Source organism: Mizuhopecten yessoensis, unplaced genomic scaffold (genome assembly GCF_002113885.1).
Source record: "Mizuhopecten yessoensis strain PY_sf001 unplaced genomic scaffold, ASM211388v2 scaffold1359, whole genome shotgun sequence".
NCBI classification, from domain to species: Eukaryota; Metazoa; Mollusca; class Bivalvia; order Pectinida; family Pectinidae; genus Mizuhopecten; species Mizuhopecten yessoensis.
In genome coordinates, this window is record NW_018404007.1 from 173,359 (window position 1) to 201,011 (window position 27,653).

The 27,653-nt window shown below is 35.9% G+C and overlaps 1 protein-coding gene across 2 annotated transcripts; it reads right to left on the minus strand.

Annotated features, from left to right (window-relative positions):
• Positions 1 to 349: 349 nt before the first annotated feature.
• LOC110460241 (protein dispatched homolog 3-like) lies at positions 350 to 27,653 on the minus strand. 2 transcript variants are annotated; one of them, XM_021513064.1, is made up of 11 exons: positions 27,538 to 27,653; positions 12,578 to 12,755; positions 8,992 to 10,763; positions 8,516 to 8,740; positions 7,987 to 8,109; positions 7,623 to 7,754; positions 5,722 to 5,845; positions 5,246 to 5,373; positions 4,434 to 4,511; positions 3,945 to 4,115; positions 350 to 2,385 (listed from the first exon to the last, which is right to left on the minus strand). In XM_021513064.1, the coding sequence occupies exons 2-11, from the start codon at positions 12,711 to 12,713 to the stop codon at positions 1,945 to 1,947; spliced, it is 3,330 nt and encodes a 1,109-aa protein (XP_021368739.1). In that variant the 5' UTR covers positions 12,714 to 12,755; positions 27,538 to 27,653; the 3' UTR covers positions 350 to 1,944. The 2 variants fall into 2 exon arrangements, with proteins under 2 accessions (XP_021368739.1, XP_021368731.1); XM_021513056.1 differs by having other exon boundaries at positions 27,097 to 27,653.

Genomic DNA, 27,653 nt, shown 5'->3' on the forward strand with positions numbered 1-27,653 from the left:
GTACAGTTTATGACACGTCAGTGATGTACAGTGTATGACACGTCAGTGTTGTACAGTGTGTGGTACACTAGTAATGTACAATGTATGATACGCAAGTGATGTACAGTGTATGGCATGTACGTGATGTACAGCATATAACACGTCAGTTATGTACAAGGTATGACACGTCAGAGATGGACAGTGTATGACACGTCAGTGATTGACAAGGTATGACACGACATAGACTCGCAGTCTATGCCACGTCAGAGATGTACATTGTATGATACGTCAGCGATGTACATTGTATGATACGTCAGCGATGTACATTGTATGATACGTCAGCGATGTACATTGTATGATACGTCAGCGATGTACATTGTATGACTCGTCAGTAATGTACAGTGTATGACATGTCAGTGATGTACAGTGTATAGCATGTCAGTGATGTACAGTGTACGACACGTCAGTGATGTACAAGGTATGACACGTCAGAGATGTACAGTGTATGACACGTCAGAGATGTACATTGTATGATACGTCAGCGATGTACATTGTATGACACGTCATTGATGTACAATGTATGACTCGTCAGTAATGTACAGTGTGGGACACGTCAGAGATGTACAGTGTATAGCATGTCAGTGATGTACAGTGTATGACATGTCAGTAATGTACAAGGTATGACACGTCAGAGATGTACATTGACACAAACATGATTATATGTTTAAGTATAAAAGACTATTACACTTATGTGCTCATCTGGCATGGATGTACGAGGAGATTTGGCCAACGGATTAATACGAAATCCTGTATTATGGCCCATTTTACTATGTCATAAACAAGGGTATTACACACGTGTTATAAAACCTTAAAGTGCTGCGATTGGTCAAATCCGTAGGAACATATTACTACGCCACTAAAATTTTCAGCTTAAATTACTATTTTTTTCTGATAAAGTTCAATGTTTCGCTACTGAATGAATTTGAAATGTCTTTTTTGTCATTATTAGTTTCATTGCATTGAAAACTGTTCATTATCAAAAATATAATATGGAACTACTTTCCACTGCGCTAAACAAGAGAGCAGTATGATCGGATCACTTTGGGTTTGACCTTTACAGAGTGAGCTGGTATAACATGATTGGTTTATTTTTTATTTTTTAAACTATGAATGTTACGTGATAAATACAATTTTACATTCGTGTCCATGTCATATTTAATTTATTAAACTCGTTCAATAGATTGAATATGACATGAACACTAATGTAAGATCCTCTCTAAATACAGATCAAATAATGTGCACGGTAATTTATAGCAGGCGATGAACGACGAATAATGCTTTAAGTCATGTCATAAAGTAACTAACAGTATGTTTAACGATCAACAAGTTTTCATAATTATGTCAACAACACAACGATTTTATCAATGATTAACAAATATTCTGGTAACACAACTCCCTTAACAATAACAAAGATACGTACTCATTTATCAAATGGTTAGCAGTGGTGGTTATCACAGTCTTGTTTAATGACTCGTACTACAGTACTAGCCCGGTACACTGTTCAATCAGCACTGTCACAGCAGTGTATTTTACTTCATATCTAAATACACTGTCCAATCAGCACTGTCACAGCAATGTATTTTACTTCATATCTAAAAACACTGTCCGATCAGCACTGTCACAGCAGTGTATTTTACTTCATATCTAAATACACTGTCCAATCAGCACTGTCGCAGCAATATATTTTACCTTACAGCTGAATACACTGTCCAATCAGCACTGTCACAGCAATGTATTTTATTTCACTCCTGAATACTCTTTAAGCCTTCACACTGTATTGAAGGTTTACTGTAGGAACATAAATGATGCGATACATTATGTGGTACGCCGTAAATACATTAATCTGACGTCTTTGTCGTATAAAAATATTTCTCTAAAGGCAATTAAAATACTGCCTTCACTGGTTCACTTCTGATGTGTGGTATTGTTGATGCTATCTCCATTCTCAATATTCACGACTTTTGATTTCCTCCAACATAGACATTTTTTAAGTGTTCTTTTTATGAAATTAAAAATTGGCCTTAGGGAACCGGTGTCATTTTGAGGGCCTATCAACCCCATCAAAACGGAGAAAAGACCAAGGGAAAAAAATAATGAAAATCCAATTGTGCAGAACAAAAAGATGCCGAACTGCATAAAAAAAGTTATTTTCGCCAAAAACATAAAGAGAGCAGCACCAAGAGTCGTGCACGCGCCAGAAAACACCGAGGTGGCCATCTCCTCCAACATGTCACGTGTTCTGTGGAGGCGGTCCTTATGCAGCGAGTTTCTGTATCCCTCCGCCAGATGCACAACGTAATCCACCGCTAATCCCACGAGCATGGTCATATTTAATGACGTCAGCAGCTAAAATATAAAACAACATATATAACTATACTGGCAACGACTTTTGTGTAGATAAACTACTTTAGTAGTATGTTACATTGGTTATAATAGATCTAAAAGGTATAACAATGTATCACTTTATTTACATGACAATAGCAATCAAGCCTAAATAAATACCCCGTAAATGTGCTCATCGTTTATAAAAAAACAAGTTATAAATAGATACTTATATTTAAGTTATATTTAAGTTAATATGTTGTCATTCATTCCCTCCTGCCAAAATCTTTCCCCGTGATCAATATAACATGGACCCCATTGTAAATAAGCTTTCGAGCTTTCATGGGCTATCCTCAGGTTTATAGATAAATGTTTGTGTAGTATTAATTGTATAAATATAATAACCTATATCTTAAAATCAGTTATGAATTTTAGTTTCATATATAATATAATATTTTAAGATAATACAATTTTTTATTACTGACGATAATTTAATGCATGTAGATTCATTAATATTTGAGCGCCCGGAGAGCTTGTAGGAAGGGGATGCCCCAATTCACCTGCTCCTTGGACTGCCCCAAAAACCTGTGATATTCTGTTTATTTTTTTTAGCAATATATATGTATGTGGTACTGTTATATGTATGTCAACTGTCATGTTACATGTGATGTCTATGATCTATTTCCTGAAATAAACATTATAATTATTATATTTGGTTATAATATGATGTTTGGTCGGTTGTGAAATTTGGTGCTAGCTTCACTTATGGTACAATTTTACAGAAAATAATGTCGGATTGTAATATTTCACTGTCAAGCTATTGTCTATGTGATAGAAACTGTTATCTAGTGTCAGTAGTTACCAGCACATTTGAGACCCTTCATAAGTTTGTAATTTATAGACACTCTGGCAAAGTATTAATTATTATTAAAGAATGGAAAGCTTGCCTCTCGTGATAACATCCTTTAGTGTTGTGAGGATATTTAGATGGGTTTATAGTTTAATGATAGAAACGACCACAGCATTTGAAGATGGACGGAATGGTTTGCAATCTTATTGAAACGTGTGGCAGGTTCCATCTCCACCGAAACATATTCTGGATAAGGTGATAGTGAAAAGATCCCATGGTTTGACGAACAGATGTTTGAATAACTTGCGACAAACGGTACAGAGGAGTTTGAAGAAAGCTGTTGCCCTAACATTGTGGCACATATCTAAATGGGACCTAGTGCAGGCGACACAGAGGGTTCACGGGAAGGTTTGAAAAAGACTTTCTTAGCTTCGAACATTACAACTGAAGAAATAATTAAGCAAGCTGCAGTTAAACAGACTCGCTGAGAGTTCACATAACAAATGTTACGCCAGTATTTAGACAGAGCAGTGGATACAACGTGTGTATTAGCCAGCGTCATGCCAGGTAGCCATGATTGAGCCTGAGTAACAGCCAACAATCCCTGTACATAAACGCCACTGCGGTAAAACTAGCCAAGTTTTGTCTTTTGTACACTACAGTGAATTACAAAGTATATAAAGTGTACAGCTTTCCAATTAACGTTAATTCACAGCTCACTCCGACCACTTACCCCGAGTCTCCACCCTGCCGTTGGAATGACCCCGATGACACAGATAGTGGTACAACAGATGGACAGCGTGGCAAGGCTGCCAACTATGACGTTCATGGTCGACAGACAGAGGATGGGGAAGGCTAGGGACACGCCCACTGCGATACCCGTCACAGCATTCTTCTCCATCTCCTACAACGGGAAAATGACAAATCAATTCATCAAAAGAGCAAAGTAGCTCTATATACTGGCATAAATGAGAGGCAATTAAGCACCAGGAGCCGTCTCCACACACATTTTGAAAGACGCGAAAGAAAGATATATATGCAGTTGGATGCAATCCATGCAAATAATTTGCCGCCGATTTTAGGCTTTTGGTTTGTTGACAGAGACACCATAATTAAATAAAAACAGCTATGATCATAACACCTTCTGTATACCACAGCAGAATAATACATCTAGCAGCATCAACAAACTGGGTTGTAATGTGAACTGCTGAAACCGACCTACCTTTTGTATGTACAGCCAATGCCATATACTCCGCGTAAGCTGGAAACCTCCCTGTAATCCTGTAGGCATCTTACCAACCTGTACAAAACAAAATTCGATATAGATTAAGAAAGACACTACAATTCTGAAAATTATTTTCTGGAGATTCGTTATTTAACAAAAACATCTTCATTCTGCACGAGTTTTCCAATTTCGCTGATTTGATATTTGGGATGAATCATAGTATTGAGCGGACATACCTCCGTGTGTATTGAGTATTTCCACCTCAAGAATACCCTCGGCGTCGCCCGCCCGTAGTGTGAGGCTGTTATAATGAGTGGACTTACCTCCGAGCGTATACAGTTTTCCCACTACTTCCGTGTGGTAATGCCCTCGGCGTAGCCCCATTCGTAATGTGCGGCTTTTGTGATGAGCGGACTTACCCCAAGTGTATACGAAGCTTTCTCACATCTCCGCCTTAGAATACCATTGGCATAGCCCCGCACTTAGTGTGCGGCTGTTGTACTGAGCGGAGTTATCTCCGAGTGTATGGAGTTTTCCCACTTCTTCACCGTTGTAAAATCCTCGGTGAAGCCCTGCCCGTATATTGTGAAGCTGTTGTATTGAGCGGACTTACCTCTGGCTGTATACAGTTTCCCATTTTTTCCACTTTAGGAATACCCTCGGTGTAGCACCACCGCCCGTTATTGTCAGGCTGTTGTATTGAGCGGACTTACCTCTGACTATGTAAAGTTTCATCACCTCTCAACCTTAAGAATACCCTCGGCGTAGCCCCACCCGTATTGTGAGGCTGTTATATTGAGCGGACTTACCTCTGACTGTATGAAGTTTTCCCACCTCTCCACCTTCGGAATACCCTCGGCGTAGCCCGTGGTGAACCTATTAATGGTCGTGTTGATAGATACCATCATGTACTTCATCTTGTTACCGTAGTAAATGGCTGCAATAAATACATCACGTTCTTATTGTATTTGCAAACATCAACACATTAATTCTAGTCAATTGTAATGAGGATCTGCTTATTGAAGTTGACCCTTAAATCTAGCAATTTATATCGCAAGAAAATTCCGCTACTAAGTAACTTGGCGCCAATTGCAAAAAAAAGCTATGTAATTTATTTAAAAAATATATCGTATATCACAAATCTAAATGTTATACCATTTATCTCAAATATCTAAAGTCTATAGGTCCCTATGTCTTACATGAGCTTTAAAAGAAAGCAACATCGATCCACATCTTGAGTACTCCCCCCACATTATTTCTTTTAGGAAAAAATGCGTAAACTTACACGTGTCAGACAGGAGCTGCTTAGACCACGCCCCCTTCTCCTCCCCAAACATACTGTTGTATGTGGCGTAGTCATCTGTGAATGTCTTAGCATAGCCATTGTACATCCAGTACTGCACCGCTATCTGTATAATACCATGCAACATTTTAATATCCGGTACTGTATAGCTATCTGTACAATACAATGTAACGTTCTTATATCTAGAACTGTATAGCTATCTGTACAACACAATGTAACATTCTTACATCCAGAACTGTATAGCTATATGTACAATATACAATGTAATATTCTTATATCAAACACTGTATAGCTTTCTGTACAACACAATGTAACATTCTTACATCCAGAACTGTATAGCTATCTGTACAATACAATGTAACGGGCTTATATCTAGAACTGTATAGCTATCTGTACAACACCATGTAACATTCTTATATCCAGAACTGTATAGCTATATGTACAATATCCAATGTAATATTCTTATATCAAACACTGTATAGCTTTATGTACAACACAATGTAACATTCTTATATCGAGAACTGTATAGCTATCTGTACAACACCATGTAACATTCTTATATCCAGAACTGTAAAGCTATCTGTACAACAGAATGTAACATTCTTACATCCAGAACTGTATAGCTATCTGTACAATATACAATGTAATATTCTAATATATCGAGAACTGTATAGCTATCTGTACAACACAATGTAACATTCTTATATCCAGAACTGTATAGCTATCTGTACAATACAATGTAACATTCTTATATCCAGTACTGTATAGCTATCTGTACAATACAATGTAACATTCTTATATCGAGAACTGTATAGCTATCTGTACAAAACAATGTAACATTCTTATATCCAGTACTGTTTAGCTATCTGTACAATACAATGTAACATTCTTATACCGAGAACTGTATAGCTATCTGTACAATACAATGTTACATTCTTATATCGATAACTGTATAGCTATCTGTACAATACAATGTTACATTCTTACATCCATAACTGTATAGCTATCTGTACAATACAATGTAACATTCTTATATCGAGAACTGTATAGCTATCTGTACAATACAATGTAACATTCTTATATCCAGAACTGTATAGCTATCTGTACAATACAATGTAACATTCTAATATCGAGAACTGTATAGCTATCTGTACAATACAATGTAACATTCTAACATATCGAGAACTGTATAGCTATTTGTGCAATATGTTTTTCATTTATACATCCTGTACAGTATAAACTAAGTTAACGTTATAGTACCAGTTAGTGTACAGCTATCTGTATAATACAATGTAACCTTCTACTATCCGGTTCTGTATTAACTTTATAATAACCGGTAGTGTATAGTTAACTGTAAAATCCAATGTTATGTAATATCCTCTTCTGTGACATAATCTGTATGGATACAGTATCTTGTATATTCAATTTATCAGTAATTTATCAACATTCTTGAGATGTATAGTTCTTTTTCAGTAAAACGCTATGAGCTGTTTCGTACAATTTGATAAGATAGAGGATGGATCTGAACAAATATTAACCAATATGTCCACACATAATGACACATTTTGATCTTAAAAGAGACATGACGGTTACCACGGTAACTGGGGTGACATCAAAACTATAGGAAATACTATGTGCTCCAGAAGGGCAAACATGTCCAACAGAACGTATGACACCAGTCTTCTGTTAAATCCAGAAAAGCAAGAAACTCCGAGTCAGGAAAAAAATCCGTAAAATTTGAACTCTTCTTCGTTAGAGATACAATAGAAAACACTAGTACTTTATTGACCTGTGGTCAGCATGTAGCCGTAGACAATGATAGATAGATATTTGTCAGTTATTATATTAGAAAATATTATAACGGTTTTATTATTTTATCATACCTCTAATATGTTTGGAAAGTTGGAGTTAAACTGAGAAACATCGTAATGAGTAGACTCTGCGGTCATCAGATTTGACACTTTGGTGTAGTCCCACGGAAGTGACACGTCAATGGACAGGGCCGTCGTTATGTTCTGAAACATAAAGTACAATGCAATACTCTGAATGGGATATGTCTGTTATATTCTGAGGAAACATCTACACCGTCACCGCTTAAAGGGCAGTGGCCATCAATCACACAATAGTTCCACGTATTTTATTAAACGATAATGGTATATGATTAGCACATGGATGGTTCTCATGTTTGTTATTTATATAGTTAACGCAGAGACAGTAAGCCCCATGCTAGTTCCAATTGACGCCTACCGATAGGAATGTAGTGAGGTCCCGGGTGAAGCAGGCGATCTCGGGGTTACCACTGGAATCTGTCTTGATCTCGTATTCCGCCAGTGTGCTAGCAGACATACTATACAGACTACTACAGAAATCCTACAAACGAGAAAGTGACAATTCAACAAACCTCAAACTGCTACATTGTACGTGGCTAAGCATGTGGTGATAAATCTAATATTATGTTCCCAGAAAACGATAAACTGTTTTCCTTAGTAAATCACCACATGTCCACACCATGGTAATGTCCTTAGCTGATATGATGGCTTGTGGATACATTGACAACGGATATAAACATCCATCATGACACTATTACACTAAGAGCTAAATACAAGAGTACGATTTATTCAACCCCGCTGCTTTTCAGCTTAATTTGTAGAATTATTCATTGTCTTCTAAAACTCACATACAGGAATGGATGGATGATGAAAGGTATTATCTTGATAACCTGCCAAAAGTTATTAAAAGTGATTCCGGGTCAAAAGGTTAGATGATGTATACTTACCATGATGGCCTGCTGATTTGCGACTGGGTTTGGGTCAAATGAATCGTCGTAGACGTTGTCGCCCACACAAGTGATATCGGAGAAGTGACAGTTGGACCTGTCTTTATTCTTTAGACCCCAGAGAATGTGTACCGTGACCAGGTTCTCGTCCGCACTCACATAGAAGTCGTACTGCTCAGCATCTATCGCCTTACTGTAATGGTGGGAATCCTTCCATACTTGCATCTGTAACATGTTCACAAATGTGCATTGTTCTGTAAACATGTATGCCATTCATTTAAGACATGTTAAACGTATAATCATACCACAAAAGAAACACCAAAAAGGCTGCTTTTTAATTAAAAGTACCTAACAGAGAACCTATTAGGGAAGGACTGACTGTTACGCAAGGCAATTGTTTTAATACAAGGTTGTTGTAAACCCTAAGATATAAGATATCGGTCTAAAGGGTTCACGTCTTTGTGGAGTTAACTTACATTTTCGTTGTCTGGTTCCAGAGTGGATGCCTGGTAGGCAAATACTGCGACAACAACAACAAACACAGGAAGTAGGCACCAGCGAGCAATCCTGTGCGTGATAAACCGGAAGTAGTAATCTCGGAAGAAAATAACCAACTTCTTCTCCTTGCTCCTATCTGTTTGTCTCGTTTGTTTGTCGTTGGGTTTAGAAGTCGTTCCATCTGTCTTGTTGACAGTGTTGGCTTTACCATTAGAAATTCCATTGGACATATGGCCATTGGCTATCCCATTAGTCACATGTCCGTTAGACACATGCCCATTGGGCACTTGTCCATTCTGTTTCTGCGGAAAATCATCAAGATCTTTATGTACAGTCTGTCCAATTTTTTCGTTTGTTGTAATGTCCGATTTCCCATCAGATAAAACGAATATGCTCTGCATCGGTTTAACAGAGTTGTTGTTGACTTTGTCATTTTCACTGCTATCAGATGTTTTCTTACGACAACAACGAAAACATGGCCACTTAAAATGTTCAAACTTTAAATGATACACTGTAACAACACAAGGGAAGAAAATTATTACTGACATATAATTAAAGAAGATAGTGATCGCAGCAAACACCCCGAACGACTTGGTAGCCAGGAGAGGTGAGATGGCGCTACACAGAAATGCTACGATCGTGGTTAGGGAGGTAGTAGCCATACTCTGAGCGGATTTATTAAAGGCATCTGACAGTCGGTGGGCTAGGGAAGGATATGAGTGAAAAGACGTCAGTCGCCAAGCATCAAAGAACACAAACAGGTCGTCTGCTCCGATACCAAGGGCGATGAAAATTGCAAGAATGTGGAAAAAACCGAAATATCGAAAGTCAAAAATAACTCTATATATCAAGTTGCCTCCTAGGAAACTTGTTATAATGCTAATAATGGCAAAACCGGCAATCCACAACGACTTGGTGTGGTAGGTCATGAAAGAAAAAATAAATACCATGCTGCCCAAGGCAAGCATCATGTCGGTCATTGCTTGTGCAATTACGTCTTTGTTCCACAGGATATAGCTGTAATACCAGAAGTCAAATGAAGTGAGCTTCTCCCTCCAGCTTTCCAACTTATCTTTCATAGGACCTTGTAGAAAGTCTCCAACAACGTTTTTCATATTTTTACACAAGTAGGTTCCGCTAACTGAACAGCCTACTGGAAGAATACTTCGTGTTATCGTCCCTTCGGCCCTGGTAGCGGTAATAACGAAGGACTTTGGGAGGAAAAACTCGAAGTCTGCCTTGGTCTGTGTGTTGGTGTATGCTTCATACAACACGCTGGGGATGTTACTGAAGGTAGGATCATTGAACGTGGCACTGATGCCAGAGTACGTGCCGTCAAAATACCGTAGGATAGACACTGTATTGACACAAGCGAGAGAAGAGGAATTGGTTTGGCACCAACTAGACGAGTAGCCAGAGGCCGTTACCAGGTCATTTTCTACCTGCTGCATCAGCTGAAATGTCTCCCGAGTAAATATATTTCCACCCTCGCTGCTATAGTAAAGATCAAGGGATGACAAAGAATGTCGTAGGCCTCGTTCCCACGACGGAAAGCCTGTATTGTCGAGTTGTCGTACGAATGCATCATCGTAGTTGTCTTTATCCCGGTTCGCATAGTCTCGGAGTCTGTATGGGATGGAATACAGCTCCATCGGGAGTGTGTCGAAGCTTGTTGGAAACAGGTCATAGCCACTGAGGAAGAGGATACCGGTAGTCATCACGATACCAATCTGTATGCCAAGCGCCACAACTACAACACAAGGATATGATACTGGTGTAAGTGATCGTAACACCTTTAACACAGGGATAGGTTATTGGTGTAAGAGACCGACTATATATGAATATGTTATTGGTACAAGTGACGGTCACGCAGGTCTATATCATACCGTTAATTGTAAATTGACAACAAAATAACATTGGTCTATATTACAAGGTGAACTAATATCTGTCGATCATTTCTATATTTTATACTGTAAACTATATCATACCAATAATTGACAACAAAATAACATTGATCTATATTACACCGTGAACTAATATCTGTCGATCATTTCTATATTTTATACTGTAAACTGCCACCTGTAGAACATTGGTCTATATTATACTGTAAACTGCCACCTGTAGAACATTGATCTATGTTATACTGAAAACTGCCACCTGTAGATCACTGGTCTATATTATACTGTAAAATGATACTTGTAGATAATTGGTCTACATTATTAAATTACAGCCTTTGGTCCGAGAAAAGATATACGTCCTCGATCAATGTATCTTTTTCTCGGGTCAATAAATCCACGCATCGACCGAAGTTAAAGGCTACAATTGTTTTACTTTTTTCAAAACAGTAATATAAGCAATATGAAAAAAAAAACACAACATAAAAACTACGGAAGCGTTTGCACTGTGAACTGACAACTGTAGATAATTGGTCTATATTATACTGTAAATGACACCTGTAGATAATTGGTCTATATTATCTGTAAAATGACACCTGTAGATAATTGGTCTATGTTATACTGTAAAATGACACCTGTAGATAATTGGTCTATATTATACTGTAAATGACACCTGTAGATAATTGGTCTATATTATCTGTAAAATGACACCTGTAGATAATTGGTCTATATTATCTGCAAAATGACACCTGTAGATAATTGGTCTATATTATACTGTTAATGACACCTGTAGATAATTGGTCTATATTATACTCTAAATAATACCTGTAGATAATTGGTCTATATTATACTGTAAATGACACCTGTAGATAATTGGTCTATATTATCTGTAAAATGACACCTGTAGATCATTAATTGATCTTAAACTATACACTGACACCAGTGGGTCATTGGCCTATATAGTACTGTAAACTGACAACTGTAGGTCAATGGCCAATACCGCAATTGTGTTTAAGAAAAAAAGGAGCATACCGAAATTTGGACAAAACCGTAGTGGAACTTAAAATTGGCAAAACTAGAGCAAAATATGGACCTAGGTTTACTATCGAAAAGGAAAATTGAAATATAAAATACTCTTAGACATTGGAGGAGATTTAAGGTTCATCAAACGTTCTTTGGTAGTATGAATCCCGCATCGATTAATGCAGTTACGTAAATAACCTTTTTCCTAACATAATGTTGACTTCCCAAAAGCGTATTACAACGAAATGTTGGTGTCTTTTGAGTTTGTCCGTTGATGAGAAATATTTTAATACTAATTTTATATTTCAGTTCGGGATTGAATGATAGTCTATTATGTTCAATAAAGGAATTATATAACAAATAGTTATTGGAGATTGGATAAACTGCATTGCATTTTAATTTTAAGCGTTATTTTGACACCAAGCTTAAACATTCGTTAACAATGTTAAGGAGTAGTGAAGTAAATCAATAGTTTCCAGATTTTAAATGTGTTGATGCTTGAATACAAATTCTCCAAAGTTGCAGAGCTCCTTGCCATTGAATATGTAACACTGGCTTCATTAACAATTCATCAATCATTGAACTTTAAAGTTACGAATAGGAACATAGAAATACATGAGCATAATAAAGGTTTGAAGGAACTCACAGAAGCTTTTGTAAGGGTGATTGGTGACGATACGACAGTAGAAGAATGGCTTCTTCTCCCGACGTTGTTTCTGGAGTTCTTCTGTCGAAAGTTCATCTTTAGACACCTCGGCGACACTGTCTTGCGCCAGGTCCATGATGGCGATGTATCAGGTAAGGGTCGTAGGTCAAAAAGGAAACTGTGAATATAAAAGCAGAAATCTTCATCAGATAATCAAAATGAACCTATAAAACTACAAAAAGTTTTCATCAGCCCATCAGCGAGAAAAAGGAAAACATAATAGAAAATGGTATCATCAGACAAGCAGAGGAAAACTCGAAATATAAAACAAATATCTTTCTTCTCAAAGGGAAAGTGCACTTGATATACAAAACTCTTCATTTATCAAATAGTTAAATTATTACCAGAAAATGAGAGGGAAACAGTAAACATCAAATAAAATCTTCACCATACAAACATTGTGTGAAGATAAAATTAACTAAGACATGACGAAGACGTATTCAAATAAACTTAAAACACAACAGCGAGTTTCAAAGACGACAAGACACACTCACTCACCGAAGGAGGGTTCGTATCGACTCTATGTGGTCGTACAGATCTGTCTATTGAACAACTTTCACTGAGTCCTACTTGAATTTGACACTTTGAATTAATGTGAACAATACGTTAGTTTACTTATCTTAATGGACTGATTATGTGATCAGTGGGTAGTATTCCGATGCATACCTCTTCCATCAATGCACATTGAACCCCCTCTACTATCAGAACAGGTGCGATTAGGTTACAAAATCAATTAATGCCTTCACTACATACTTATCGCCATCACTTCACGACTTTAAATCAAAACCGGGGACATTTGTTTGTAATGTTCTGCTAAAGGAATAATTCCGATTGACACAAGATATAAAGTTTTTCTGTACTTGGCAACTGGGAACGTGACGGGGCTGACCCCGGTAGGCAGACTCATTAGGTGTAATTTGTGGTTCCAACAATGGTGTATGTGTCGGACTTGGACCCTCATCGCTCGGTAGGTAGAGCGGCCTCGTCAGCTACACAATCAAATCCTTGTGTCCTCCGTGTTTTCTACGGGTCATGATTCCCCCAGAAACTTGCAAATCATTGACAGGTATTCGATTGAATAAAATGTTAAAAGTAATTAATGCAAAAGTCAGTAAGGGTACGTCATACTCAAGGCCCTATTTTCACAACTTACACGGACTTAATCACACAGGCACACGTGAACTTTCCATATCGCTAAATCAAATTCTCGTCGTGGCGTTTCAAGAAAAAAATCCAAGATCGGTTGAACATGTGTATAATTGATTTGTTACATTCCCTCTTCCAGCGAGGGCCTGTTACCACACAGGGCGTCCAGACCTGCCCACCGGGAACACGGTGTGAATTCCTCTCCAACACTACCTGGTCATAATCTCGGGTAACGCTAGAAGATTGCCATAACAGATGGGCAATGTTCAAATATTCTGAAAAAGCTACGGATGATGAAATATGATTTTTCTTCATTTAAATAGGCGTTTAGCAGCTTATCGCTTTATTGCGGTTCATGCAAGTCTTTGTATAATGAATGTCGCACTTATCAAGGCCAGGAGCGCGCATAAGTGGATGTCTCTTCAATGCGTCTTCTGTTTTTAAATGACTACTGTTGGATCATACTCCTAGGCTGTCAGTGAATACAATGTTTATCACTTCAGTGAGGCTACCACATGAACCAAGTTAATGTGAATAATAGAAAATACATTTAAGTACATTTTAAGCATCATTTATGAAAAATAGTACTGTTTTAGATTGTAGTAAATAACAATATTTATAGTTTTACTTTTTAGAAAATAGCACTGTTTACACTGGTTCAAAGTAGTAATTTGAATTATATAACTCTCCTCACAGTAGAAGATTGTCGAAAATGACCGTAGATACTGTATTAAAGAAAGAGATAGTAGACTAAAGAAACAAATAGAAGACTAAAGAAAATGTCCTTGGTTACAGCTGTTGACTGAACAAAATGTTTACAGATGTATATTGCAGACCTTTGAATACCTTAATAAGTGGATGAATGCTTGATCGTTTGAATACTAATGTGATAACTTATATTAATGAATCACTAGAATTACGGAGTTAAGAAGTGCTTATTTAAAACTTCAGCTAGTGAATGTAGAAAGCCGAGCAGAGAAACAGTTGTTGCACCGTATGATAATTTCCATTTAAGACTCGTCAGTGGTACTAAAGTTCAAATATATACATATATGAATAAAATCTCCATGTCTACAGTGTCTCAAAATAGATAGATACAATAGTATAAACGGAAGCATGCCTATGGAACCCTATATAACGTTACACACTGGCAGCTGCTTACAAAAGTTAATATTTTCGTGAACTTATATATCGTGTAAACCTTGCCAGTATAGATATCAGCTACAAAGTTACGGCCAACTTCGGGGACTGATTTTCTACAAGTCGTCGACCGTGACGTAATTTGATCATAAGAGACACCATGCGAGGAAAGATTTATTTAATTTCATTGTAAGAAATGCCACGTTACCTGGTTGAGGAAGAGGTCTACTCTGGTGTTGTCTGCTCAGGTCCGCAGAAAGGACTGATATGTGGATTCTGATGTTGATGTGTTTATAATCGAAAAACGATTTTTCTAAATATAAAAAAAACAATCGTCCGTTTATTTGCATTTAATCTGTATTTGTCAAATAATTTTACTATTTTGATCGAGACAAGATTTTCTTGATAATACCGGAACTAGCAATTTTGAAACACCCCATTGTTTTGCTATGTTGACACTTCCTCACAGAATCGAGACTATCAAAAGCAAATCAGTTGTCGTGTTCATAGTTTTTTTACGACGGAAACATCGCTTTCCGGTTTTTGTTCTTAACTTGTTTTTCATTTTCCTACTTAAACTGATGGCCGATTGTGTTCATCGCTTGTTTGTCGCATACTTTGGTTCAAACAATATTATTTGTGTTACATAATGGGAATGGTTAGAACAATGCTGGTGTATGTCAGAAGTACAATGAGATATTTACTTATATGGACTGACACTAATGTGGTGTTTTAACACTACAGAGTAGCTCAGATTTCATCACTGCAGGTCATTATATTAACCACCAAATAGCACGCACAAGGCTCACAAACGGCGGCATACATATTCACCTTTGTCCCAATACACGATATACCTTCATCATAGCAGATTTTGATGTTTAGAAGATAATGATGTTTAAAAAGGAAACTAAAAAAAAAAAAGGGGGGGGGGGCAATTACCGACTGATAGTTAACAGAAAGGCAATGACAAGAGAATATAAAAGTGACACCAAAACCACAAATCGAGTTTAAAAGCTATGTAAGTAGGGCAAAATATGAAGAAAGGACAGATTTACAACTTAACCCTTGAACAAGTACCAGGAATAAGACCTGAATAAGAGGTGTTCCGAAATGTTTAGCGTCTGCTGTTTCAAGTGCACACATTAGGAACTGGGGCAGTGACAACGTAGCATGGCAAACTTAAGAGCATGATCAAACACGTGGACAATCATATCACAGAAGGAAATAAGGTGTTTCCATCGAGGTCATGATGGTGATCAGAAAACAGTCTTCATCAACCGAGATATACCATTCGTTATCTAGACTGAGGAGCTATGCTACTTATGATATATATTTGGCGTCAATATTTTCTTATTAATCGTTTCACTACTATCTTTGTCATGTCATCCTAAGGAGAGAACTTCTATAGGCCTAGCCTGCTGTTCAATCCTATTGTTTACTCAATACAATAGGATACAATGAAACCTGTGCTGTGGTAGCTTTCGGTATTATCACGGAATTTATAACCTTCTCAGCAGACTAGTTAACACTTTAGATGGGGAGCAGGGATATAACTGTCACAATAGGGAGAGTTAACGTTAGGAACGAATAAATCGTTAAGCTTGTCATACAGCTTCATATAAAGTCGTCCTTAATGTTTATACTGTATACTCTATACTGAGATGACCGAGTGTATTGTCACTTATTTTGAGTTCAAGAGGGTATTCCATCGACATGGTTAACAAACTGTGTTATTTACAAGCACATTTTGGATATATAAGAAAGTGATATTGAAGGAATCGACAATGTCCTGATAGGCTTTTCGATGAATTAAGCCTCGTATATAAGGTCAACAAAGAGTGGGCACAGCATGTCCACATGGATATTTCAACAACTTGATATTGGCTTTTGTCGTGTTTTTCAATAAACATACGCTACAAAATATTTCACGACCGTACATATGTTTCGTCAATCGCATTTCTTAAGAAAGAAAACTCTTTCATTAAAAGAGAACGAATACTATCCTTCAGTTTGATTCTAGCTATGGTAGTAAACGGAATGTAAAAATCAAATATTCTTGTAGAGGAAGCCTTTTCGATTAAAGGAGTTATCAGAAATTTTTCCTCAAAATCTACATTCCATAACATGCACCTCTAAAACCAGTGATACATTGTAGTTTTAAAAATTGCTGTTGAGTTTCCGAAAGTTAATAGAAACAGAGCGGGCTAGTATCCCTATCATTAACCGGTGTTCAGGAAGATTTGCAAGCAGAAAATGTAATAATGATTGGAGACAGTTATTGGCATACATATAAGTATAATTAGTCCTAACAAAACGTAGTGGGGATTTACAGAACCATAGGTGGTATCTGCCACATTTCACGTCATATCCACGAAGTTCTGTAGATTATTATCAATCTAAAACACATCGAATACTTCTGTTAACCATTAGAAATGATACATCGACATCAGAGTTAAAATCTTATGAATATGATCGTAAAGTGTCTTCAGCGTACTTTGGACAGCGAACTTTGACTATTTTTCTAACCACATGTTGCCCAAGTCATTTAGTCTTTATCACATTAAATGAAAAACAAAAGTTTTAACCTATTGTACGATCGGAACTAAGCATGTTATGATTTACAACAAGGGAGACAATCGAGCACTTTTAACAAAGAGGTATGCATTTCACCATCTCGTGATACAAATACCTGTGGTGGTAATCGATCCCTTTATCGTAACACAGTATACCAATACAGCACTCCACTCAGCACGTCAGCCTGATTAACGTTCTGTGTAAACTACTACCAGGAATCGGCCTACCTCGTGTAGACCTTACTTAATCAACAACAACTCATTTATGAATTATAATATAACCCAATAAATGCAATATAACATTTTCTGGATTGCATTGGCAATCCTAAAATCATTTTGAGTGATTCGAATAAAAATACTGACATATGTGCAGCAAAACCAGGTTCTAATTAATCCATGTAGGATCTCGTGTGGAACACTGCATTCATGTAAACCTGACTTCAATCAGATATGTGTGTCGTTTCTATTACTTAATAGAATTATATTTAAGTATTTTTTTGAATTAACATATTTTGTGAAAAGACACAATAAGCCACCAGAATCATGTCAGCAATGTACAAAAATATCGTTGGCAAATTACCAGAACCATTTCATCAAAACGAGGACCGAAATCTCTAAGTCATAAATGATTGTGAAGTATTGATGATAAATTGACCTACGTCGCGTTATGAGCGTAGGTTAATGAGTTTTATGATCATTAATGCTTCTATTCCTGTCCAAATGACGGCGTACACCTAGGTACGTGTCCTTGACAAAACACGTGACCAACTAAGATATGCAGATAGAACTCTGATATCAACAAGGCAGGTAACAGTCTCTAAATATACCCGACTACGCCGGTGTTAATATGAAAAGCCACTTAGGTAGAGATCAAATATACGGCTAGGAAGTTATTATGCTGCCGGGTTGTTGAATTTCTTACACAAGAGGAAAATGGAAATGTTGTCTTTCTGAAGAAGGATATAATATATTGTAAAGGTCATTATTAAGCTCGTACAACGTTGCCAAAAACAATGGCGTTTACCGACCAGTACCCAGATAGATGTACCCTTGTCAGCCTAGCAGATTGTTGTCTAAGCGGACACAACATTGCGTGCTGCAAGGTCAGTTAAACTGTCAGGTGTGTGCTTCCGTATCGTGTCCCAAATCATCAACATACTTCGCTAGTACACATGTTCTTTGTTACAAAACACTGTTAATGCTTGACGACAAAGATTTTGCCAGATTTAGTCTAACAATACTTAATCAGGAATTTGGACTGAGCTATGAAAATTCGACTGATTAAGTGTAGACGCATTGTTAACCAATCTATCTTAAAGTTATTTTTACATCCTGGAGATAAAGAATCCAATTAGGGATTTGGCAAACTCATCGAGGCGAACGGACTATCTAAATGATTACTTGGGTATCTAGGTCGTGCTAAGGTCAATCAGGTTAGCTAACTGTAGGCCGTTTTCAGTAATTGGTCTATAATCCATATAAAAAATAAACTTAAGAGAAACTTTATTTCATCGGTAACATTATGCCTTTTTTGTGGGTTTTTTGTCTACATTACGAAGTCAAAGTATTAGGGTAAGGAACTTCTCAGATAGGACATGTCAAATTTCATTTCAATGTGGGTTAAACTGCAAATTCCCATTTATCAAGATATAACGCCTCGTTGTGACTGTATTGTTGTCCCACTAAACAACACATTTACAGTAGAGATTAAAAAAGTCCACGTCACATATATAAAGTGTAGATATTATACCTCGCATTACATTACTATCTGTACAGTGTAGATAATAAATCTCACGTTATATTACTATCTGTACAGTGTAGATAATACATCTCACATTACATTACTATCTGTACAGTGTAGATAATACACCTCGCATTACATTACTATCTGTACAGTGTAGATAATAAATCTCACGTTATATTACTATCTGTACAGTGTAGATAATACATCTCACATTATATTTCTATCTGTACAGTGTAGATAATACACCTCATGTTATATTACTATCTGTACAGTGTAGATAATACATCTCACATTATATTTCTATCTGTACAGTGTAGATAATACACCTCATGTTATATTACTATTTGTACAATGTAGATAATACATCTCACATTATATTTCTATCTGTACAGTGTAGATAATACATCTCACGTTATATTACTATTTGTACAATGTAGATAATACATCTCACATTATATTTCTATCTGTACAGTGTAGATAATACACCTCATGTTATAGTACTATCTGTACAGTGTAGATAATACATCTCACGTTATATTTCTATTTGTACAATGTAGATAATACACCTCATGTTATATTACTATTTGTACAATGTAGATAAGACATCTCACATTATATTTCTATTTGTACAATGTAGATAATACATCTCACGTTATATTACTATTTGTACAGTGTAGATAATACATCTCACGTTATATTCCTGTGTACAGTGTAGATAATACATCTCACATTCCATTTCTATCTGTACAGTGTAGATAATACATCTCGCGTTATATTTCTATTTGTACAATGTAGATAATACATCTCACGTTATATTTCTATTTGTACAATGTAGATAATACACCTCATGTTATATTACTATTTGTACAATGTAGATAAGACATCTCACATTATATTTCTATTTGTACAATGTAGATAATACATCTCACGTTATATTACTATTTGTACAGTGTAGATAATACATCTCACGTTATATTCCTGTGTACAGTGTAGATAATACATCTCACATTCCATTTCTATCTGTACAGTGTAGATAATACATCTCGCGTTATATTTCTATTTGTACAATGTAGATAATACATCTCACGTTATATTTCTATTTGTACAATGTAGATAATACATCTCACGTTATATTACTATTTGTACAATGTAGATAATACATCTCACGTTATATTTCTGTGTACAGTGTAGATAATACATCTCACATTCCATTTCTATCTGTACAGTGTAGATTATACATCTCACGTTATATTTCTATGTGTACAGTGCAGATAATACATCTCACGTTATATTACTATCTGTACAGTGTAGATAATACATCTCACGTTATATTTCTATTTGTACAATGTAGATAATACATCTCACGTTATATTTCTATGTGTACAATGTAGATAATACATCTCACGTTATATTTCTGTGTACAGTGTAGATAATACATCTCACGTTATATTTCTATCTGTACAGTGCAGATAATACATCTCACGTTATATTACTATCTGTACAGTGTAGATAATACATCTCACGTTATATTTCTATTTGTACAATGTAGATAATACATCTCACGTTATATTTCTATGTGTACAGTGTAGATAATACATCTCACGTTATATTCCTGTGTACAGTGTAGATAATACATCTCACATTCCATTTCTATCTGTACAGTGTAGATAATACATCTCACGTTATATTTCTATTTGTACAATGTAGATAATACATCTCACGTTATATTTCTGTGTACAGTGTAGATTATACATCTCACGTTATATTTCTATCTGTACAGTGCAGATAATACATCTCACGTTATATTACTATCTGTACAGTGTAGATAATACATCTCACGTTATATTTCTGTGTACAGTGTAGATTATACATCTCACGTTATATTTCTATCTGTACAGTGCAGATAATACATCTCACGTTATATTACTATCTGTACAGTGTAGATAATACATCTCACGTTATATTTCTGTGTACAGTGTAGATTATACATCTCACGTTATATTTCTATCTGTACAGTGCAGATAATACATCTCACGTTATATTACTATCTGTACAGTGTAGATAATACATCTCACGTTATATTTCTGTGTACAGTGTAGATTATACATCTCACGTTATATTTCTATCTGTACAGTGCAGATAATACATCTCACGTTATATTACTATCTGTACAGTGTAGATAATACATCTCACGTTATATTTCTGTGTACAGTGTAGATTATACATCTCACGTTATATTTCTATCTGTACAGTGCAGATAATACATCTCACGTTATATTACTATCTGTACAGTGTAGATAATACATCTCACGTTATATTTCTGTGTACAGTGTAGATTATACATCTCACGTTATATTTCTATCTGTACAGTGCAGATAATACATCTCACGTTATATTACTATCTGTACAGTGTAGATAATACATCTCACGTTATATTTCTGTGTACAGTGTAGATTATACATCTCACGTTATATTTCTATCTGTACAGTGCAGATAATACATCTCACGTTATATTACTATCTGTACAGTGTAGATAATACATCTCACGTTATCTTTCTATTTGTACAATGTAGATAATACATCTCACGTTATATTTCTGTGTACAGTGTAGATAATACATCTCACGTTATATTACTATCTGTACAGTGTAGATAATAAATCTCACGTTATATTTCTGTGTACAGTGTGGATAATACATCTTACGTTATATTTCTGTGTACAGTGTAGTAATACATCTCATGTTATATTTCTGTGTACAGTGTAGATAATACATCTCACATTCCATTACTATCTGTACAGTGCAGATAATACATCTCCCGCTATATTTCTATGTGTACAATGTAGATAATACATCCCACGTTATATTTTTGTGTACAGTGTAGATAATACATCTCTCGTTATATTACTATCTGTACAGTGTGGCTAATACATCTCACGTTATATTACTATGTGTATAGTGTAGATTATACATCTAACGGTATATTACTATCTGTACAGTGTAGATAATACATCTCATGTTATATTACTATCTGTATAGTGTAGATAATACATCTCAAGTTATAATACTATCTGTATAGTGTAGATGATACATCTAACGGTATATTACTAAATGTACAGTGTAAATAATACATCTCGCGTTATATTACTATCTGTACAGTTTAGATAATACATCTCACGTTATATTTCTATCTGTACAGTGTAGATAATACATCTCATGTTATATTACTATCTGTATAGTGTAGATGATACATCTAACGGTATATTACTAAATGTACAGTGTAAATAATACATCTCACGTTTTTTACTATGTGTACAGTGTAGATAATACATCTCACATTCCATTACTATCTGTACAGTGTAAATAACACATCTCACATTATATTTTTGTGTACAGTTTAGATAATTCATCTCACATTCCATTACTATCTGTACAGTGTAAATAACACATCTCACATTATATTTTTGTGTACAGTTTAGATAATTTATCTCACATTCCATTCCTATCTGTACAGTGTAGATAATACATCTCGCGTTGTATTACTATCTGTACAGTGTAGATAATTCATCTCACGTTATATTTCTGTGTACAGTTTTGATAATACATCTCCCGCTATATTTCTATGTGTACAGTGTAGATAACACATCTCCCGCTATATCTCTATGTGTACAATGTAGATAACACATCTTCCGCTATATTTCTATGTGTACATTGTAGATAATACATCTCCCGCTATATTTCTATGAGTACAGTGTAGATAATACATCTCACGCTATATTTCTATGTGTACAATGTAGATAACACATCTCACGTTATATTTCTATGTGTACAGTGTAGATAATACATCTCCCGCTATATTTCTATGTGTACAGTGTAGATAACACATCTCACGCTATATTTCTGTGTACAGTGTATTTAACTCTCCAAGTTATATAATAATTACATGTACGGTGTAGACAAATAACAAGCATGGTTGTAGTACTGTAGGTGTTTGTTTACCACAGGATTATAAAACAGGAAAACGTCCGTCCTTAGAAAAATGAATGCTTAAACAGGTGGGGTGTTACATAATAATCATCAACATGTTGCATTATATTTCTTAGGACTTTCAAATTTAGCCTCATTTGCATATAATGCACACATGAAGGCGCCACTGCCTGTGTCGGGACAGGAATATGACTCGAGACCTTGTAAGTGCTACCCTACGTATAGACACTGAAACAGCTCAGGTTTTCAAATGGTTGATTTGTCTTTTAAGCTCCACATTAACAGATAATGAGATATCATGATTTTATAGTCACCATGCAAACAATTCATGTTATTAAAAAAAAAGATTCAAGGGGAACTGAGAATTGAAGGTGGGAAATATCCCATTTGGAATCTTCCATAGAAAACAGTAATAGCTTTCTTGCATGTTTTTTTTCGAATTGACATAAATTAATGGAGGCTTCCTGTGTTTCAATGATTTCAATTTGCACGTTTTGCGGTTTATTTAGAAAACTAATTTACTGCTGTCTAACTTAACAAACAGGTCGTTACGGTTATTTAATACCGACCTTGGCTATTGACTGTAAAGGCATACGCTGTCGTCGATATAATTATGCAATATACGTGCGTTAATGTTAAAAAAGGTCAGGACGTTACGTAGTAAAATGCCTACCTCAACACTATCTATGGTCTGGTGTTAATCACTGGCTTTTATAAAGCCTATTTTAAAATAGCGGAAATCAGAGAGAGAAAAAATGAGACAATTTGTATGTTAACATAGTGACACCTTGGTGAAGTATGTATCACTGATATAATCGATTCTTACACACAATATCTAATGTACAGTGTCATCCTCACATTGACATGCTGTCAGCTCCAGTTAACATACATATATACATGCTTCAGATATAACATTTACCTACATAATGACAATAATGGTCACCTCCCTCCTCTCTCAGTAACAATTACCTACAGTACGACAACAATGGTCCCCTCACTATCAAACTCTTAAACAATTACCTACAGTAAGACAATATGATCACCTAACTACCATACTCTATAACAATTACCTACAGTATAACAATAATGGTTACCTCCCTACCAAACTCTATAACATTTACCTACAGTATAACGATAATGGATACCACCCTGCCAAACTCTATAACATTTACCTACAGTATAACGATAATGATCACCTCCCTACCAAACTCTATAACATTTACCTACAGTATAACAATAATGATCACCTCCCTACCAAACTCTATAACAATTACCTACAGTATAACAATAATGGTCACCTCACTACCAAACTCTATAACATTTACCTACAGTATAACGATAATGGTCACCTCCCTACCAAACTCTATAACAATTACCTACAGCATAACAATAATGGTCACCTCACTACCAAACTCTATAACATTTACCTACAGGATAACAATAATGGTTACCTCACTACCAAACTCTATAACATTTACATACAGTATAACAATAATGGTTACCTCACTACCAAACTTTATAACAAACGTGACGTTTATTTAACTGTTGTAGTTCTGTGTTTATGTGTATGTACTTATTACTGACCAGTAACGTGTTTTCTACACGGAGAATTAATTCCCTGTTGACGATATAATACGGACGTTAACAGGGCCTGATTGTCAGCCATAAAACCTCATTATGTAAGACTGAGACCCTAGATAACCAGTACAACTTCTAAATTAAAATTCTCTGCTCCAAGTGATAATATTCCACTTAACACTCAAACCTTTCTGTATGATTATCAATATTGTGGAGTAGGCTCAGATGTGCATTGGCTTAAGATTCTAAACTTGATGTGTAACCGTTACACGAGTTGGTATGATGGTCAACGGTCTTGAATGGTCCCAGCATAGAATCGAACACGGAAAATTGGTCTGCTCTGACCTCCAGTCCGTGTTAGACGACCAGACTGATATTACGACATTCCTCTTTTAACGATAGAAGTAATTTATAGATATATTGTTCCAACTACATCATGCATTGTCAATGTTGAATTTAAAACATAACGTTAATATATGTATCGTTAAATAATGTAAGGAGAGGGCTGGTATAGGCTATGCCTGTTGCCCAGTTCCAATTGTACTTCAGAACTGTACAATAAAAAATATTCTGAAATGTAAAATTCTTGGTTTGATTGCTGACATTGCGACGGATGCCATCTGTGGTGATAGAAACTCTCAGCCTTCTAGATAACATGGTTTTGCCTTCGTTTTATAAAGATATTCATATGTTTTGTAACTGTTTATCTATAACGGTATTTTATGGGGAAAAAAATCTGTTTTGTAACTGTATCTAAATACATTTCGTAACATGCATTTTTGTTGATGTTTTAAACGTAAAACTAATATGCTTCTTTCTTAATACCTTAATCTGGCAAACTATCGTTCCTTACTTTAAAGAGCCATGTGAGGTCTAATGGTCCTTTTATGGGGTTTTATCTGTCATTTTTGTCTGGGGTACATTGGAGATACCAACATTGATCTGCTGACCTCATTGTTACACGGGAATTCTCTCGGTTCTCCTCGACCTTGTCTAGTTAAGGCGCTGTTACCTCACGCTCCCGTCTTCTCGCGACCTTAAATATGTCGAGGAGGTTACACGATGAACAAAACAAATCATGCCCTCTTTTCCTCTCTACTTCCCTCTACTGTCTATTCGAAGTGGAAATTGTTTTCAACATCTCACATTTTAATTAGAAAACTTTGTTTTAATTTATTGAGTTTTAGGATTACCATTCGCAAAAATTGAAAATTGCCTCAAAAAACAAAATAACATGCCTTATAAAAAAGGGGGTTTCGTGTTGTTTCATTTTAATATTTTTAAATATCATTTATTAATATTTGGAAAAAAATAAACTTCAAATTATTAAATTATTTTAAATGTGTTCTATATTGCATACTACAATGCCAATGACAAGAAGTACACATAGACATAGATTTTCTTGTCAATTGTCACATGTTACAATTTGCGGCTATGTGATCCAAAATGAAGGCTTCAACAATATCGCTGATATTGAAGTATATGCCAAACATGTTAGAGTTTTCAACAGTAGAGTTTTTATCTAGAAATAAAACGCTGTCTGTTATTGATGGGCCCTGGTACGACTATAATAAAAGGGAGTAGATCTAGGCTTTGTTAAACTTGATTAGAAATGTGTTAAAAGTAGGAGTTCATCGATTATTTCAAGTGTGCTTTTAGTGCTGAATACAAGACGAAAACACTGCCGAATTTGTTTGAATAACAGAATTGAATTATCTTGAAGTGTGCATTACAACTCACCATGTTTGATAATAAGTTCTAGAATCGTTTCATAACCCGTTTTTGATAGAACCTGTTTTTATCATTCTTTATTAATCGCGGCATCATGGACGGGTGTGGATTGTTAAATCAACAGTATTTAAATACAATAAAAAATATCGAATATTGGTATTGTTCCTATTCCATTGATATTCAACCATTAGAGAAAAGGCCAGAAACTAGTCTTTCTTCATGTGCACAGGTATAGAAAGCAATGGTGTATGGAAATATTGTGATATAATGTAAGTCTATTGTTCACTACTTGAATAGTAAGAAAATACTATAGAAAAATCAGCTTAAGCTTTTAAACAGACACGAAAGAAGGCGACGGCCAAACTACCCAGAAGCAACTGAAGGCCATACCGACCAGAGGACGTTAAATAACATCATTGGTACCACCAAGCAATTCGTCGAGTCTGATATAAGTTTAGTGAGTATGGTTCCTGGTAGACTGTACTGTGACAAGTAGTCCATAACGCTAATATTCTAACTGAATAATTTATAGTTCCAGCAATACAACTTCATAATACCATACCTATCTCTGTGCAGCTGCTAACGGTTGCCGTGTCGACACAATCATTCACAGCATGTGATATTGCACCTGTCGCTTAAGTCCCCATGGAAATGTATTGGTTCCAACGTTTAGGCATCAACTAACAAGGGTTCGAAAGTTAACCACAAGACAGCACAATATATGCTATGTTTAGGATAATCACAGGTTACCTTCCTCTCCAGCGAAGTAAAAGCCCATTCGCTACATAGGATTACTGTAACAGATTACTGGTATTTCACTATGTCGGTACCGTAGCCTATTGGCGGTCCACAAGTTTGAGCTACTGTAAGGAAATGCTCCAAATCCGACACCTCTATGATAGTTTAAACAGTCTATTTGTCTTTTAGTTCATCTTGTCTGTCACAACTTATGGAATTTAAAAGCTCCGACTTCCGATCTTAAGACACCTGTGTTGTTACGTACCCCGAGTATATGGTCCAGAACGCTCCGATGCTGTCGAACGTAACACATAGACCGCCGAGTCGACTGTTTGCTTACACAATCGATACACGTATACCCACAATGCGTACACAAGGACT

Coding starts and splice junctions, on each gene's coding strand:
- LOC110460241 (XM_021513064.1), bottom strand. CDS start 12,713: ATGGACCTGGCGCAAGACAGTGTCGCCGAGGTGTCTAAAGATGAACTT. Junction 5,846..7,622: donor ACTTTCCAAACATATTAGAG/GTATGATAAAAT, acceptor GGTATTATACAG/ATAGCGGTGCAGTACTGGAT. Junction 4,116..4,433: donor ATTGGCTGTACATACAAAAG/GTAGGTCGGTTT, acceptor TTCCCGTTGTAG/GAGATGGAGAAGAATGCTGT.